General features: G+C 53.4%; 1 protein-coding gene across 2 annotated transcripts; it reads left to right on the forward strand.

Moving 5' to 3' along the window:
• Positions 1-4,161: 4,161 nt before the first annotated feature.
• HSD17B10 (hydroxysteroid (17-beta) dehydrogenase 10) lies at positions 4,162-17,069 on the forward strand. 2 transcript variants are annotated; one of them, XM_015419465.1, is made up of 6 exons: positions 4,162-4,246; positions 6,950-7,114; positions 7,215-7,379; positions 8,764-8,887; positions 14,397-14,505; positions 16,432-17,069. In XM_015419465.1, the coding sequence occupies exons 1-6, from the start codon at positions 4,220-4,222 to the stop codon at positions 16,820-16,822; spliced, it is 981 nt and encodes a 326-aa protein (XP_015274951.1). In that variant the 5' UTR covers positions 4,162-4,219; the 3' UTR covers positions 16,823-17,069. The 2 variants fall into 2 exon arrangements, with proteins under 2 accessions (XP_015274951.1, XP_015274952.1); XM_015419466.1 differs by having other exon boundaries at positions 4,163-4,246; positions 8,764-8,892; positions 16,432-16,702.
• Positions 17,070-18,201: the final 1,132 nt, after the last annotated feature.

Here is an 18,201-nt window from a genome sequence, read left to right on the forward strand (position 1 = left end):
AGGGCTTCATAAGAAGATAACTGTTTATTGATGAGTCCAGTACTAAAGAACACGTGTACAGTTTGTGTCAGGAATGGCCGTCAGTACAAGGGCCCCTGACTTATACTAGAATCAAACATCCCCCATGTAAGCATGAGCCAATGGATACATCTCTCTCGTGCGGGCCCAGCAAAGAAGCGGTTCAATTTCCCAGCCGAGGAAACTGCAGCTGGAGCATCTACAAGGTCAAGTGTAAGATAGCAAACAGTTGGCGAGCCAGAGAGAGCAGAGACAGAGCAGGGAGGGCACCCCTCCACATTCCAGACCTATGACGGGACTACCTGACAGAGGGTTCCAGCAAGAATGTGTCCTGATTGGATTGTCTTCATCATCAGCCAGTTGGCCAAAAAACTAATTGGGCTAAATATAATTGGGTGGACTCTAATCTGGGAGAACTGGGCTTGATCCCCCCCAGTCCTCCACATGCAGCTGCTGGGTCAGTCACAAGTTCTCTCACGAGCAGTTCTTGAGAGAAGTTTCTCAGCCCCGCCTACCTCACAGGGTCCCTGTTGTGGGGAGAGGAAGGGAAAGGAGTTTGTAAACTGCTCTGAGACTCCGTGTGAAGGGCAGGGTATAAATCCAATCTCCTCCTCCTCCTGGAGATGCCAGGGATTGAACCTGGGACCTCCTGCATGCCAAGCAGAGGCTCTGCAGCTGAGCCAGGGTCTCAGGTCAAGGACTTTCTCATCACCTCCTGCCTGGTCCTTTTAACTGGAGATGCCAGAGGTTGAACCCGGGACCTTTTGGTGTAGTGGTTAAGTGCGCGGACTCTAATCTGGGAGAACCGGGTTTGATTCCCCACTCCTCCACTTGCAGCTGCTGGATGACCTTGGGCATGCCACAGTTCTCTCAGAGCTGTTCTCTCAAGGACAGTCCTCGAGAGAGCTCTCTCAGCCCCACCCACCTCACAGGGTGTCTGTTGTGGGGAGGGGAAGGGAAAGGAGTTTGTAAGCCGCTCTGAGACTCCTTTGGGTAGTGAAGGGTGGGGTATAAATGCAATCTCTTCTTCTGAGAGCCTGAGGAGGAACACTAGCTCTGATTCTGATGGACTGAAGGCCTGGATTATGATAGGCTTGTATTGCAACAGATGGGACACTGAAGCTACAGTGTGCATTTTCTTTTGTGTTGTGCCCGGAAGGTCGAGCTCCTGAACTCTGCTGCCCTGTGCAGACGTGGTCTCGGTGTGGTTGAAAACCGACCAAGAACCACACACGCACACAAAACCTTTGTTGGCATGAAAGCACAAAACATCATGGAAATACGGGAAAATACTTAGATGCATCAGTCACTGACACTTGGCTATTCAAGCCTCGTCTTCTGATTGCGTAATATAAAAATTTTGCAACAGCCTCCATCATTTTGACATTAGAATGAAACAGAAGAAAGTGAACAGTTGAGTCATCAGAGTGCCAGTTCTTACCCTCTAAAAGTGGAGTAATAAAACGAGATCAGATATCCCTATAGAGGGGGCAATGAAGTATGGTGTGTGTAGTGGATCCTATATCTTTTAGAGGGCAAGGACAAAGTTTGTCTACGGCTGCGGTCACACGGAGCATTAGGCACGCTAGAGGGACGGAAGATAGGCGGATTTTCCGGGCGCGATCTCACCGCCACATCTGGGAAGCGTCGAGCTCCCGTGGCGAACCCGAGGCTTCCCGCGGAAGATGCGCGGTAAAAAACTAGTACCTTGGAGGTACTAGTTTCCTGAAACCGCAGGGCAAGGGTGGGCGTCTGATCGCGTTTCCGGTGGTAGTTCTGGCGCCCGCCCATGTCCCCTTGCAAAAAAAATTTTTTTTTCAAAGTCTCCACGGATGTGCACAAGCACCCAAGGGAGCATGCGCACATTTGAGTTAAAAAAAAAACAACCAATCCTGTTTGCCCCGCGCCCTGCATCTTTGCCGCGCTGTAGGACTGTGGCGTGATCGGCACCTCCCCCCTACCACGGGACCTCCACGGTAGGTCTGCTTGCGCAACCACACGTTTTTTAGCCCAGGGGCAAACAGCCATGCTCCCCCCCCCCCCGCATTTTCCCGCCCGTGGGCCCACAGCCTACATATGGTATCTGGCGGCACCTCCCTAAAAGCACCTCTGATGGCAGAACATTAAAGCGTGCAAGCATGTATGCTCTGCTATGATGTGAGGTTGTTAAACTGGACAGATACTTCGTAGTAGAGCCCGTGTCAGAAGTCCCCAACCTGCATCTGCTGGCTGCGCGTTCCCTAAGTTCTGACCAAGAACCAAGATTCTTTGCAATCCAGGCATTAGATTCTCAATAGTGAGTGTCAAATAGCAGAAGGGCAGGAATCCTGGCCCCAGTCAAGGCCAGTAAATGATTGAATCTTTTTTTTTTTAAACGACAATGCAGCTATTAAGAGCAAAGCAATATGCCACAGTGTTTGCAAAACACTGCCCAACGCTTGCACTTTGGTATCGTGTTTAGGTGCGAGGACTCTAATCTGGGAGAACTGGGTCTGGCTCCCCACTCCGCCACATGCAGCCAGCAGGGTGGCCATGGGTCAGTCACCCAGTTCTCGCAGAGCTGTTCCCTCAAGAGCAGTCCTCAAAAGAGCTCTCTCAGCCCTGCCTACCTCACAGGCAATGCTCCCTCTAAGATGTGGAGTCTTGTGAGCAAGAATTCTACTTTGTGAGCTGCTGGCATTAAGAGTTGAGAGCAAGCCATTTAGCTGCTGCATCAATTAGTTTGCTCCGGAGCCATCCTTCCTGAGCTAAGACAAAAATGTGTGAGCCGGAGGCTAAAAAACTGAGCTAGCTCACACTAACTCAGCTTAGAGGGAACACTGCTCACAGGGTGTCTGTTGTGGGGCGGGGAAGGGAAAGGGGATTGTAAGCTGCTCTGAGACCCCTTTGGGTAGCAAAGGGCGGGGTATAAATCCAATCTCTTTTTCTGTTTAGGTCTTCATATACCCCCTTTTATTTCTCCAAAGCATCTTACAATATTGGTTTCCTCTATTCCATTTTATCTTCAACGACAACCCTGTGAGGTGGACTAGAGTACGACTAGCCTCAGTCACCCAGCAAGCGTCTTTAGGGTCATTCTGCATGGGAGGGAGGCATCGAAGGTGGGGAGTCACAACCAGCCCTGGCTTCTGGGAGTGTGTCCCTATTGGCCTTAAAGATGTGAGCAAGATATTTGGCTCCTTCACAAATTAGTTTGCTCTTGAGCCCTCCTTCCTGAGAGAAAACAAAAACACGTGAGCCGGAGGCTAAAAAATGGTGAGCTAGCTCACACTCAGCTTAGAGGGAACACTGGTTGGAGCAGGCAATGTCGCTGTGCAAAGAAGGGAGAAGACCACCCTGCAGGGGGCAGCAAGAGGACAGTGAGACGGCACAGTGAGGTCAGCACCTTCTGTCCTGTTAAGTGTCATTCCTTGTCGTCATCCAGATTGCTGCTCTGAGGGCCATATCCTGCTTCTTCTCTGGAAGTTCCACAGTTCTCTCTCAGCTAGCGATGGAACTAGGATCTTTTTCATATACAGGGGTCATTTCATAGAAAAAGAGTTGCAGGAGCTCATTAGCATAACATTTGCATATGCCACACCCCTGGGCATCACCGGAAGTGTGTCAGAAGGCAACACCCACCGCTCAGGCTCCACCCTTCAAAGCAGCCATTTTCTCCAGGGCAGCTGATGTCAGCTGGAGATCGGTTGTAAAAGCGGGAGATCCCCAGGCCCCACCTGGAGGCTGGCAACCCTAATTTTGTGGCTTGTGCGGCAATATTTTTTTTCCCTGGTGGGGTTGCCATTATTTACTCTAGGGGTGCTGATCTGTATCACCTGGAGAGCAGTTGCAATTGCGGGAGGCCTGGAGGTTGGCAACCCCTAACCAAAGCCCAAAAGGCATCGTGGGCCACTTGCCAAGACTGCGCGAGACTGTTATGGCAAAACGTCTCATTGACTACAGTACTTGAACAGACATGGGGGGTTTAAAAAGAGGGGGTCGGAGAGAACGGAAAGGCCATGAAAAGCAGGGGCCAGTGCTGTGACCTCCCTCCGGAAACCCCAGACCCCCGTCGAGCCTCCTCCAACACAACCACACGACCTTCCTAGAAAACACGTGCAGGATCTGCCAGGCCAGGAACTAATATCTGCCCTGGCTTCACTTCCGCCCTTACTCCCGCGGAAGAGGCGGGGCTCGGAGAGTTGGCCTGGCGGGGAGCAACATGTCGGCGGCATTGAGGAGCGTGAAGGTAATCGGCCGGCGGGACGAGCGAGGGACCTCTCTACGGGACCCCGGAGGGGACACGCCAGGGACGCCGCGAAGAGATCGGCCTGGGAGAAACCACCGAAGTGGCTGGGATGGGGGGGGGAGACCCTGGGAGAGTCCAATGCCCTTGATAGGGGGAGTAACGAGAGATCATTTTAGGTACTGGGGGAAAGTAGGCGAATGAACGGCGTGGTTTCTAGGTAGGCCTCCTCCTCTTCCTCCCCTCTTTGGGGGCCGAGCGAGGCTGTGGGGTTTCCAGCAGTTGCAGGGCAGGCAGGAATCAAACAGGCGAATCTCCTCCCCAGCGGTTGTTGGGAAAGCCGCACGTGTTGGATTTCTGCCTGCTCCGCACAGCCAGCTTGCTTCGAACAGCAGCGGCGGCATTAAACTGATCCTGGTTCATTGCTGTGCGTTAGATTCCCTGGTTGGGATTCTCCCTGTGGTAGAGTGGTGTTAGATGTGTGAAGGCTGCCAGGAAAAACAGCGACGACCAAAGGACGGCAGGCTCAATTGCGTTGGAAGAAGGAGATTGGATTTACACCCCGCCCTTCACTCGGGAGTCTCCGAGCGGCTTGCAAACTCCTTTCCCTTCCCACAACAGACACCCTGCGAGGTAGGCGGGGCTGAGAGAGCTCTGACAGAAACTGCTCTTTCTCAGGAACAGCTCTGACAGAACTTGTGACTGACCCAAGGTCATCCAGCAGCTGCGAGTGGAGGCGTGGGGAATCAAACCCGGTTCTCCCAGATTAGAGTCTGCGCACTTGACCACGACACCAAACTGCAAAGACTGGATGTGTGGAGGGGGACCTGGAAGGTCTCCAGGAGGTCTCCTTCCCAGGTTGGGAAGGATGGTGTTTGGAGAGGTGAGAGATCTCAGAAGAGGTGTAATCCCCCTCCAAAGCAGCCATTTTCTCCAGGGGAACTGATCTCTGTAGTCCGAAGGTGAACTGGAATTCCAGGGGATCCCCAGGCCCCACCTGGAGGCTGGCATCCTGGACCTCAGTGGGGCATTATAATGCCACAGAGTCCCCCCTCCAAAGCAGCCATCTTCTCCAGGGGAGCTGATCTCTGCAGTCTGGAGATGAGCCGGAATCCCGGGGGGTCCCCAGGCCCCACCCGGAGGCTGGCCTCCCTAGGTCTCCTCAAAAGGCTTGCTAACACCAACACCGTTTCCAGGGGGTGTGCTTTTGAGAGCCAACGCTCCCTTTGTCAGATACAAGTCAGAACGGAGACCCATTAGAGTTGCCAGCCTCCAGGCGGTGACTGGAGGTCTCTCACAATTACAACTGATCTCCAGACGACCAAGATCTGTTCCCCTGGCGAAAATGGCCGCTTTGGAAGGAGGCCTCTGTGGCATTGGGCCCACTGAAGTCTCTCCCCTCCCCAAACCCCGCCCTCTTCAACCTCCGCCCCCCCCCCCCAATATTTCCCAACTGGGAGCTGGCAACCCTAAGATCCATCAGCCCTTACAGCCAGTTTTGGTGTAGTGGTTAGGAGTGCAGATTCTAAGCTAGGAGGACCGGGTTTGATTCCCCACTCCTCTGCATGCAGCTGCTGGTGTGACCTTGGGTCAGTCACAAGTTCTTTCAGAGCTGTTCTCTCAAAGACAGTCCTCGAGAGAGCTCTCTCAGCCCCGCCTACCTCTCAGGGTGTCTTTTGTGGGGGGGGGGGAGAAGGGAAAGGAAATTGTAAGCTGCTCTGAGACTCCTTCAGGTAGTGAAGGGTGGGGTATAAATCCAATCTCCTCCTCCTTCCTCTTACTCCATCTTGGTCAGAGGAGTGTTACAAAGAATAAGTAAGGAATAAGGCTGTAAGTGTGACAGAATTCTGGATTAAGGGAGATTTGCCCATTTCTGTATAAGGCATGTTGAATAGATGCAGTGAAAGCAGACTTTGGTCTCTTCCCATGAAGCACTGCAGTCTTTGCAACGCCTCCTTCCGAGTTGCAAAACAGTGCATGGCTGAGCAGTCGGGTTAGAACGGATAAAAGGAAGCCCTTCTTCACCCAAAGAGTGATTAACCTATGGAATTCACTGCCACAGGAGGTGGTGGCAGCTACAAGCACGGATGGCTTCAAGAGAGAATTAGATAAGCATATGGAGCAGAGGTCCATCAGTGGCTATTAGCCACAAGGTGTAGAGAGGGGCTCTGGGGCAAGGGATGCTCTGTCTTCTTGGTGCTTGGGGGGGTCAACAGTGGGAGGGCTTCTAATGTCCTGGCCCCACTGCTGGGCCTCCTGATGGCACCTGGTATTTCTGGCCACTGTGTGAAAGAGAGTGTTGGGCTGGATGGGCCTTTGGCCTGATCCAACATTAGAACATAAGAACATAAGAGGCGCCAATGTTGGATTAGGCCAAAGGCCCATCCAAAGTTAATTGCAAAGTTAAATTATCCATTTCTGCTGTTTCCAATAGTCACTGGTCATCTGAAGGAGTGAGCCGTGACTCAGGAAAGCTCCTCCCCTGCCACGAATTTTGTTAGTCTTTCAGGTGCTAACTGGACTCTTGCTCTTTGGTGCCTGAAGAAGTGAGCCGTGACTCCCGAAAGCTCCTCCCCTGCCACAATCTAGTTAGTCTTTAAGGGGCTACCGGGACTCTTACTCTTTTCTACTGCTACAGACAGACTAAAATGACTTCCCATCTCGATCGTGACAGGTAAACTCTCTCGTTCTCTGTTTTACCCGCAGGGAATGGTCGGCCTGGTGACTGGCGGCGCTTCCGGGCTGGGCCGTGCCACGGCGGAGCGGCTGGTGCAACAGGGGGGCAGTGCCGTGCTGCTGGACCTGCCGAAATCCGAGGGGGAGACGGTGGCCACGTCCCTGGGGGAGCGATGCGTCTTTGCTCCGGCGGATGTAGGGCGCTGTGGCGGGAGACGGGGTCATGCGGGGGGTCCTCCCTCCCTGGGAGTGAGGCAAAGGGGCTGAGCCGCCCGATCTCCTCTGCCTTCCGCAGGTAACGTCGGAGTCGGACGTCAAGGCCGCTTTGGCTCTGACCCAGGAGAAATTTGGGCGCCTGGACGTGACTGTGAACTGCGCCGGCGTGGCCGTGGCGTTCAAGACCTACAACATGAAGAAGGACACCCCCCACAACCTGGAGGACTTCCAGAGGGTCATCAATGTGAGTCGGGTCTCAGAAGAGCCGCTCGGTCCGTTCTCTTCTTGGTTTGCCGTCTTCTGCTGTAGTCCCAGCAACGTTCTTGATCCTCCTGGCCTGAGCGCAGCTGGCGGAAAGCTTAAGACGTGTCACCAAATTCTTTTGACGGAAAAGTCAGCGGCCTCCTCGGACGTGGGCCTACTTATTTATTTACTTGGTTCATACTCCACCTTGTTCCCCAGTGGAGACTCAAAGTGGCTTAAGTCCTGATATCCTTGGTGCAGTGATTAAGAGTGCGGACTCTAATCTGGGAGAACCGGGTTTGAGTCCCCACTCCTCCACATGCAGCTGCTGGGTGACCTTGGGTCAGTCACAAGTTCTCTCAGAGCTGTTCTTTCAAGAGCAGTCCTCCGAAGAGCTCTTTCAGCCCCACCTCCCTCACAGGGTGTCTGTTGTGGGGAGGGGGAAGGGAAAGGAGATCGTAAGCCACTCTGAGACTCTTTCAGGTAGTGAAGGGCAGGGTATAAATCCAATCTCCTCCTCTTCTTCTCCTCCTTCTCCTCCTCCGTTCCATTTTATCCTCACAACAACCCTTTAAGTTAGGTTTGGCTGAGAGAGGGTGACTGGCCCCAGGTCGCCCAGTGAGCTTCTGTGGCTGACCTTGCAGGGCTGTTGTGAGGATAAAATGGAGCAGGGATGTAGATCGCTCTGGGCCCCCATTGGGGAATAGGGTAGGATAGAAATAAAGTAATACACGAATAATATTCAATATTAAAATGAATAATAGAAGAAGAAGAGGAGGGGGAGATTGGATTTATACTCCACCCTTCGCTACCTGAAGGAGTCTCAGAGTAGCTTACAATCTCCTTTCCCTTCCCCTCCCCACCACAGACACCCTGTGAGGTGGGTGGGGCTGAGAGAGCTCTGAGAGAACGGCTCTTTCAGGAACAGCTGTGGCAGAGCTTGTGACTGACCCAAGGTCACATCAGCAGGTGCAAGTGGAGGAGTGGGGAATCAAACCCGGTTCTCCCAGATTAGAGTCCGCACACTTAACCACACTCCTCCCCACAACTGTGAGGTAGGTGGGGCTCAGAGAGCTCTTTCGAGGACTGCTCGTGAGAGAACAGCTCTGAGAGAACTTGTGACTGACCCACGGTCACACCAGCAGCTGCATGTGGCGGAGTGGGGCACCAAACTACACTGCTACACCAAACTGGCTTTTAACCTTAGGATTTTGTCCATTTTTGGTTTGGTTCTTCTCAAATTCTGGGTCTGCCTCATCCCTTTCAGGGCTGGGTTTCCCCCCCTTCATTTTCTCTTCAGGGTGTGTTCTGGCTCTCTGGGGGACCTAAGGAGGGTGGGGACAGGAACGTCGGGGCCACCGGTTATATCTCTCCATGCCCCTCAGGTCAACATCGCTGGAACATTCAACGTCATCCGTCTGGCAGCGGGTCTTATGGGGCGGAATGAGCCGGACGCAGATGGGCACAGAGGGGTGATCGTCAACACGGCCAGCGTGGCGGCCTTCGAAGGTCAGGTGAGTCTCCGCGATTTTGCTGCCAGTGAGCCACAGTCGAGCGCCACCTTAAATGGGAAATGTATCTTTGACTTTCGGGACTTGGCAGTATCCTTGTAGGACAGCAGGGGGCACTGTGGTCCAGGTGAGGCAGGAAGGAAGCGGGTGCTGGGTGTTGCAAAGGAAGTCGAGCGAAGCCGATCACAGCCCCCATACAGCGCTTAAAGACAGAGTTGCCACTGTAGAAGAGAAGAGGTTGGATTTATATCCCGCCCTTCACTACCCAAAGGTGTCTCAGAGCGGCCTACAATCTCCTTTCCCTTCCCCTCCCCACAACAGACACCCTGTGAGGGAGGTGGGGCCGAGAGAGCTCCTTCGAGGACTGCTCGTGAGCAAACAACTCTGAGAGAACTTGTGGCTGACCCAAGGTCACACCAGCAGCTGCATGTGGAGGAGTAGGGAATCAAACCCGGTTCTCCCAGATTAGAGTCCGCGCTCTCAGCTGGCTCTCAACTGGCTCTCAGCATTCTGTACCAATTGGAAAGAGAAGAAGAAGATAAGAGATTGGACTTATACCCTACTCTTCACTACCTGAAGGAGTCTCAGAGCGGCCTACAAACTCCTTTCCCTTCCCCTCCCCACAACAGACACCCTGTGAGGGAGGTGGGGCCGAGAGAGCTCCTTCGAGGACTGCTCGTGAGCAAACAACTCTGAGAGAACTTGTGGCTGACCCAAGGTCACACCAGCAGCTGCATGTGGAGGAGTAGGGAATCAAACCCGGTTCTCCCAGATTAGAGTCCGCGCTCTCAGCTGGCTCTCAACTGGCTCTCAGCATTCTGTACCGACTGGAAAGAGAAGAAGAGGACTTATACCCTACCTTTCACTACCCAAAGGAGTCCCAGAGCGGTCTACAATCTCCTTTCCGTTTCCCTCCCCACAACAGACACCCTGTGAGGGAGGTGGGGCCGAGAGAGCCCTTTCACAGGCTGCTCTTGCGAGAACACCTCTGAGAGAAATGTGACTGAGAGAACTGTGATTTTTGTTCCCTTTAATAGTTGACTCATTTGACCAAAGGTCTCGTCAAGCCACATTAAATTATTTTTATTTTTTCATTCTTCACTATTAAAAGTAGGAATAGTATTGTACGTCTATATTTTAAATTCTGCTTTATTTCTCCGCCCCCCCGGTCTAAAACAATTCTTTGATTTGAGTTGGTCTCTCAGCAGTCTAGTTTTCAGAATGCAAGCATTATCTACTTTATTTCTAAACTTGGGATTCATCCTATAAATGTTCTGAACCCCTCCCGTGTAATCACCACGTGAGAGAATTTCCAGGGCTAAAGAAATCCTCGGATCCTCATCGTTTAATAAAAACGTAAGTCTTAGTTCTGTCAGCAGAGGCTAGACGGCCATCGGACAGCAGTGCGGATTCTGTGAACTGCGGCAGATCACGAGAGGGAGGGCAGGAAGGGTTGCCTCAGGGCTTAAGTTCTCGTGGCCTTTTCTTTACATGCCTAGGGAAAGGCTAATCGCCACTTTGGGAGTCAGGAAGCATTTTTTCTCAAGGCTGGGTTGCCCTGGGATCCTGGTGAGGTTTTTGCCCTCTTCTGGGTATGGAACAGCGGTCACTCTGTGTGTGTGTGTGTGTGTGTGTGTGTGGGAAGGTATTTGTGAATTTCCTGCACTGTGCAGGTGGTTGGACTAGATGACCCTGGAGGCCCCTTCCAACCAGTGTTCCCTCTAAGCTGAGTTAGTGTGAGCTAGCTCACGGTTTTTTAGCCTCCAGCTCACACATTTTTGTATCAGGAAGGAGGGCTCCAGAGGAAAATAATTTATGCAGCAGCCAAATCCCTCGCTCACCACTTTAAGGCCAGTCGCTCACAGAGTAGAATTGTTGCTCACAAGACTCCACAGCTTAGAGGGAGCACTGTAGCCAACTCTACGATTCTATGAGAGACTCAATTCCTCGGGATTGGATCTAGATAGATCATACCTTGGACATTTTTGTCGTTATGCTTCCCCGTGTTAGTTTGCACCGCCGTTTGGTGGAGCTACAGATCATGGAGTCAAAATGAAAAGGGAGTGGATTGGGAGAGGAATGGGGGAAAGGACGACGGCCCGTTTGGCGGTCCGTGGCTCCCGACGCGGCCAGGAGTTGCTCCGGATGTCGTCCTGGCCGCTCCCACAACCAGATTTCTCTCTAAGCTGAGTTTGTGTGAGCTAGCTCAGTTTTTTAGCCTTCGGCTCACACGTTTTTGTCTTGGCTCAGGAAGGGATGGCTCCAGAGCAAACTAACTGATGCAGGAGCCAGATCGCCGGCTCACAACTTGAATGCCAGTCGCTCAGATCTGTGGCTTGGATTGTGTGTACCTCACCGCAAGGAAAGGAAGGCTCCTTGGAGAGCTATTTCTGGCTGCGGGGCTGGCTCTAGGCTTAGAAGAGATTTGGCACGGGAAGGTGGGGTGGGGGGGTCGGGAGCAGCCCGGGCCACCTGTGTCAGACTAATCCCCGAGCGGCCAGCCTCCCAGCACGGAGGTGGCTGGGTACCTGTGGCAATCCGCAGCCAGGAGACAGAGAGATTTGTAGGCCTGGAAATAGCGCCGAGGCTACCATAAGTAAGGCCGCAATCTCTGGGCTGAGAAATACTTGGCGATTTTGGGGGCGGAGCCTGGGGAGGTGGGGTTAGGGGACAGGAGGTGAACCTACGAAGCTGCCCTATACTGAATCGGGAGACCGATCCATCACAGTTGGTATTGCCTACCCAGACTGGCAGCTGCTCCCCAAGGTCTCGGGCTGAGGTCTTTCGCGTCGCCTCCAGTCGGCTCGGTGTCGTGGTTAAGAGCGGCAGACTCTAGTCTGGAGAGCCGGGTTTGATTCCCCACTCCTCCTCCACATGCAGCCAGCTGGGTGGCCGTGGGCCAGTCCCAGTTCTCTCAGAGCTCTCTCAGCCCCACCTGCCTCCAAGGGTGTCTGTTGTGGGGAGAGGAAGGGAAAGGAGATTGTAAGCTGCTTTGAGGCTCCTTCGGGTAGTGAAGAGCAGGGTATAAAACCATCTCTTCTTCTTCTTCTTCTTACCTGATCCTTTTAACTGGAGATGCCGGGGATTGAACCTGGGGCCTTCTGCATGCCAAGCAGAGGCTCTACCTCTGAGCCACAGCCCCTCCCCAAGATGGTGCTCAGCAGGGTATAATGCCATAGAGTTCACCTTTAAAGCAGTCATTTTCTCCAGGGGAACGGATCCTGGTCGTCCAGAGAGCAGTTGTAATAGGAAATCTCCAGGTGCCAGCTGGAGGTTGGCAACATAAATATAAGCTGTGGTTTTTTGTTTTTTTTTCTGCACTAGAGGCAAGGCCATCCCGGGCCACTGTGGAGATGCGGTGGATGCTCCCAATGGTCTTGACTGGGCCGACACAGCTCGTGCTTCGGACTTACCGGCACTCTCGCCAAAAAACGTTGGCTGATCTGTGAGGGGCCTCCAGATATTCACTAATCCCAACACAGTTTGGTGTAGTGGTTAAGTGTGCAGACTCTAATCTGGGAGAACCGGGTTTGAGTCCCCACTCCTCCACTTGCACCTGCTGATGTGACCTTGGGTCAGTCACAAGCTCTGGCACAGCTGTCCTTGAAAAAGAGCAGTTTGTGTCAGAGTTCTCTCAGCCCCACCCACCTCACAGGGTGTCTGTTGTGGGGAGGGGAAGGGAGAGGAGTTTGTAAGCCGCTCTGAGACACCTTTGGGTAGTAAAGGGCGGGGTATAAATCCAATCTCTTCTTCTTCTTCTTTTACCTCACAGGGTGTCTGTTGTGGGGAGGGGAAGGGAAAGGAGTTTGTAAGCCGCTCTGAGACACCTTTGGGTAGTAAAGGGCGGGGTATAAATCCAATCTCCTCCTCCTCCTCCTCCATGAATCTTCCACGTGCCGGGCTCAGAGGGACTGCCAATCCCTCTCTGCCTGCCTCAGTCTCCACATGTGTTGAGGAGGAGTCCCCAGCCCTTTTGAGCCCGTGGGTACCTTTGGAGTTCTGACACAGCATGGTGGGCTCAGCCACAAAATGGCCACCGTGGGAGGCAAAGCCAAAAACAAAATGGCCACCGAAGGGGCCAGAGCCAAAAACAAAATGGCCACCCCAATGTTCCCTCTAAGCTGTGGAGTCTTGTGAGCAAAAATTCTGCTTTGTGAGCAACCGGCATTAAAGTTGTGAGCGAACAATTTGACTGCTGTATAAATTATCTTGCTCTGGAGCCATCCTTTCTGAGCTGAGACAAAAATGTGTGAGCTGGAGGCTAAAAAACTGTGAGCTAGCTCACACTAACTCAACTTAGAGGGAACACTGGCCACCACATGAGGCAAAGCCCAAAACAAAATGGCCACTGCATGAGGTGGAACCGAACACCTGGAGTCTTGTGTGCAGTTCTGGAGGCCTCACTTCGGAAAGGATGTGGACAGAATGGAGTGGGTGCAGAGGAGAGCAATGAGGATGATCGGGGGCCTGGAGACCAAGCCCTGTGAGGAAAGGCTGAGGGACTTGGGAATGTTTAGTCTGGAGAAGAGGAGGCTGAAGGGGGACATGGTCGCTCTCTTGAAGTATTTGAAGGGCTGTCCCTTCGAGGAGGGCAGGGAGCTGTTCCTGTCGGCAGCAGAGGAGAGGACTCGCAAGAATGGGTTTAAATTAACGGCAGGAAAGTACCGGCTGGGTCTTAGGAAAAACCTTTTTGACAGTCAGTCATGCAAGAGCAGAATCTGCTGCCTGGGGAGGTGGTGAGCTCCCCCTCCCCGGCAGTCTTCAAGCAACAGCTGGACAAACACTGGTCAGGGATGCTCTAGGCTGGTCCTGCACTGAGCAGGGGGTTGGACTAGATGGCCTCTAGGTACACCTCCAACTTTGGGATTCTATGATTCCGTTCTATGAAATGGTCACCACAGGAGGCGAAGCTGCACATCCAGAGGAAGCCCAAGTGCGGAAGACAAAAAGAATAATTTTTTAAAAAAATGTGCTGTGGGAAAGGCGCAAGTGAGAGAATACAACCAACGCTGCGGTGGCACCCAAAACAACAGAGGTCGGTCGCCGTGTTGGTCTGAAGCAGTAGAACACATTTAGAGTCCTTTAAGACCAACAAAGTTTCATTCAAGGTATAAGCTTTCGTGTGCACGCGCACTGTCTCTGAAGAAGTGTGCGTGCACATGAAAACGTTTACCTTGAATGAAACTTTGCTGGCCTTAAAGGTGCCGCTGGACTCAAAACTGTTCTGCCCAAACGGTATCATTATTATCTACGCAGCCAGTCAGATCGCCTGAAACCTCACCGGGCCCCACCCACTTTTTAAAAACACTAGGGAGGTGCCAGGAAAGGGGTTGGTGGGCACCCCCGGGCACCATGTTGGGGACCCCTGGTGTTCAGTCTTAATTTGGAGCATTCGTAACTTGGCCTGCACGTGGTCGCCAATCTGTTCACGCTTCTGCCTTGCGGCTGCAGGGAATGCCGATGTCTTGGTCTTGGAGGGGCCCAACTGTTCCTTCTTCCTCCCGCAGGTCGGCCAGGCGGCTTACTCGGCTTCCAAGGGAGGCATTGTGGGAATGACCCTGCCCATCGCACGGGATTTGGCCCCTATGGGGATCCGAGTCGTCACCATTGCACCAGGTGAGTCTTGGCACCGACGCTTCCTCTAAGCTGTGGAGTATCGTGAGCAAAAATTCTACTTTTTTGAGCTACCGGCATTAAATTTGTGAGCGAGCGATTTGGCCACTGCATAATTTAGTTTGCTCTGGAGCCGTCCTTCCTGAGCCAAGACAAAAATGTGTGAGCCGGAGGCTAACAAACTGTGAGCTAGCTCACACTAACTCAGCTTAGAGGGAACACTGCTTGGCACTGGGAGAGGAAGGACAGAGCCGGTGCGGTGTAGCGGTTAGGGTGTCAGACTGGGATCTGGGAGACCCAGGTTCGAATCCTCCCCCCCCCCGCCGCCATGGAAGCTCGCTGGGTGACCTTGGGCCAGTCACACGCTCTCAGCCTCGCCTACCTCACCGGGTCATTGTGAGGATAACGTGGAGGAGAGGAGAATGGTGTCAGGTGTTTTGGGTCCCCGCCAGGGAGAAAGCCAGGGTCTAAGTGAAGTAAATAAAATAAAGTAGGACTCTGTGAGGGAGCACATAGGGCTCGAATAGCTGGAGGTTGACTGTAAGGGATGCCAGCCGTGTTCCCTCTAAGCTAAGTTAGTGTGAGCTAGCTCACAGTTGTTTAGCCTCCGGCTCACACATTTTCGTCTTAGCTCAGGAAGGAGGGCTGCAGAGCAAACTCGTTTATGCAGGAGCCCAATCGCTCGCTCACAGCTTTAATGCCAGCAGCTCACAAAGTAGAATCTTTGCTCACAAGACTCCACAGCTTAGAGGGAGCACTGGTTGTGTGCAATGTTCCCTCTAAGATGTGGAGTCTTGTGAGCAGAAATTCTACTTTGTGAGCTACTGGCATTAAAGCTGTGAGTGAGCGATTGGGCTGCTGCATCCATCAGTTGGCTCTGGAGCCCTCCTTCCTGAGCTAAGACAAAAAATTGGCTGGAGGCTAAAAAACTGTGAGCTAGCTCACACTAACTCAGCTTAGAGGGAGCACTGGTTGTGTGTCTCCCGTTTTTATGAGACTGAAAATTCTATACCAGATCTCTAAAGCAATGCAGCTTCTGTGATCTGTGCAAATTAAGGGGAACGCTTATTAAAGTGCTTATTTTATACGGCTCATTCGGCATTTTTTGCTGGTCTGCAGTCATGGGGTAGGAGGTAGAGGACGGTCCGTGGCCACTGAAACCCCACCAACCGCCCCTAGAAATCTTACTTGGACACCCTTGGGTGTCTCAGATTTCAGCAGGTATGGCCCACACCCGTTGAAGCCTTTCAGGTTCTAGAAACTTGCCTTTTAAAAAATAAAGAAAACTGAATTCTGCATTTGTTTTGCTCCTGTGGAGGGAAAGGGCTGTGGCTCAGTGGCAGAGCGTCTGCTTGGCATGCAGAAGTTCCCAGGCTCAATGCCTGGCATCTCCAGCTTAAGAGGACCAGGCAGTGGGTGATGGGAAATACCTTAACCTGAGACCCTGGCTCAGTGGCAGAGCCTCTGCTTGGCATGCAGAAGGTCCCAGGTTCAATCCCTGGCATCTCCAGTTAAAAGGACCAGGCAGGAGGCGATGGGAAAGACCTTGACCTGAGACCCTGGCTCAGTGGCAAAGCCTCTGCTTGGCATGCAGACGGTCCCGGGTTCAATCCCCGGCCTCTCCAGTTAAAAGGACCAGGCAGGAGGCGATGGGAAAGACCTTGACCTGAGACCCTGGCTCAGTGGCAGAGCCTCTGCTTGGCATGCAGACGGTCCCGGGTTCAATCCCCGGCATCTCCAGTTAGAAGGACCAGGCAGGAGGTGATGGGAAAGACCTCCGCCTGAGACCCTGGAGAGTTGCTTTGACAGACTGGTGGTCTGAATCAGTATCAGGCAGCTTCATGTGTGCACGCAACCCTGGCTCATGAGGACTGGCGAAGTGTGCAGGGGAAGGACAGCTGTGAGTCTCTTTGTTTCTCCTCCCCCCAGGCCTGTTTGCAACCCCCCTGCTGTCGTCGCTTCCCGAAAAGGTGCGGACGTTCCTGGCCCGCCAGGTGCCCTTCCCGAGCCGCCTGGGGGCCCCGGAGGAGTATGCTCATCTGGTGCAGTGCATCGTGGAGAATCCGATGCTCAACGGCGAAGTGATCCGGCTGGACGGCGCGATCCGGATGCAGCCCTGAGCTCGCGGCCCCGGCCGGGAAGAACAGGAAGGGGCCCGCCCTTACCCTCTGGTTCCCCAGGAGGCGGGGTGTGCCCTCTTCCCCCGGGGGGACCTCAACAGCGGGACTTTGAACCCGCCGACGGTTCTCGGCGCTTCCGTCTTGCTGGAATGGGAGCCGGCCAAGCAAATGATCAACGGATGGAACTTCTAACAAATTAATGATTGTCGCAGTGAGCCCCTTCCTCCTGTAGGGGGAGTCGACTCTGGAGGGTGCGGAGAACTAGAGGAAGTCCTGCCCTCCTCGCTTCTCTACCGTCCCACTTAGCCTTCCTCCAGTCTTCCAAGATCTTGCAGTGTAGCAGCAGTGCCTCTTTTGCATCCTTGTACGGTGGACTCGGCTCATACTGCACCCCCTCGAGAGACCCGGGTTCCTGTGTAGATGAAGCTCATGCTATATCAGAATAAAGGCAAATTAAGTTCCTTCGTTTACTTTTTCCTTCCTTATGATTGTTTTTTTTTAAAAAAAATTGTGACGGGAAAGATTTACGGTGAGGCCAGGGCAGCGGGGAACAAATAGGGTTTCGGAGCAGAACAGGACGTAGGACGTTTCGATTCCGAAGCATCACCACAAGTCGTTCTTTGGTTTTCCTCTGGCAATGCGACCCACTAGTCCAGATCTTGGCAAGCACGTGCTTCTCCAGTGTCGCTAGGAAGGCAAGGGCATCAGAAGAGCCCTGCTGGATCAGACCAGTGGTCCATCTCACACAGTGACCAGCCAGTTCCTCTGGAGGGCCAGCAACAGGGCAGAGAGGCCAAGGCCTTCCCTTGATAAGAACACCAGAAGAGCCCTGCTGGGTCAGACCAGGGAGGGTCCCTCTAGTCCAGCATCCTGTCTCACACAGGGGCCAGCCAGTTCCTCTGGAGGGCCAGCAACAGGGCAGAGAGGCCAAGGCCTTCCCCTGATAAGAGCACCAGAAGAGCCCTGCTGGGTCAGACCAGGGAGGGTCCCTCTAGTCCAGCCTCCCGTCTCACGCAGGGGCCAGCCAGTTCCTCTGGAGGGCCAGCAACAGGGCAGAGAGGCCGAGGCCTTCCCCTGATAAGAACATCAGAAGAGCCCTGCTGGGTCAGACCAGGGAGGGTCCCTCTAGTCCAGCCTCCCGTCTCACACAGGGGCCAACCGGTTCCTTTGGAGGGCCAGCAACAGGGCAGAGAGGCCGAGGCCTTCCCTTGATAAGAACACCAGAAGAGCCCTGCTGGATCAGACCAGGGAGGGTCCCTCTAGTCCAGCCTCCCATCTCACACAGGGGCCAGCCAGTTCCTCTGGAGGGCCAGCAACAGGGCAGAGAGGCCGAGGCCTTCCCCTGAGGAGAACATGAAATGAGCCCTGCTGGATCAAACCAGCGGTCCATCTAGTCCAGCATCCTGTCTCACACAGCAGCCAACTACTGGTCTCATCCAGCAGGGATTTTCTTATATTCTTATCAGGGGGAGGCCTTGGCCTCTATGCCAGTTTGGTGTAGTGGTTAAGTGCGTGGACTCTAATCTGGGAGAACTGGGTTTGATTCCCCACTACTGGATGACCTTGGGCAAGCCGTAGC

This window comes from Gekko japonicus, unplaced genomic scaffold (assembly GCF_001447785.1).
Source record: "Gekko japonicus isolate JY-2015 unplaced genomic scaffold, Gekko_japonicus_V1.1 scaffold617, whole genome shotgun sequence".
NCBI classification, from domain to species: domain Eukaryota; kingdom Metazoa; phylum Chordata; class Lepidosauria; order Squamata; family Gekkonidae; genus Gekko; species Gekko japonicus.

Bases quoted from the DNA above. Each gene is read 5' to 3' on its own strand.
- HSD17B10 (XM_015419465.1), top strand. From the start codon at position 4,220: ATGTCGGCGGCATTGAGGAGCGTGAAG. The intron at 8,888-14,396 runs GTCAGGTGAGTC...TTCCTCCCGCAG, and splicing joins CAGCGTGGCGGCCTTCGAAG to GTCGGCCAGGCGGCTTACTC. The intron at 14,506-16,431 runs GTGAGTCTTGGC...TCCTCCCCCCAG, and splicing joins AGTCGTCACCATTGCACCAG to GCCTGTTTGCAACCCCCCTG.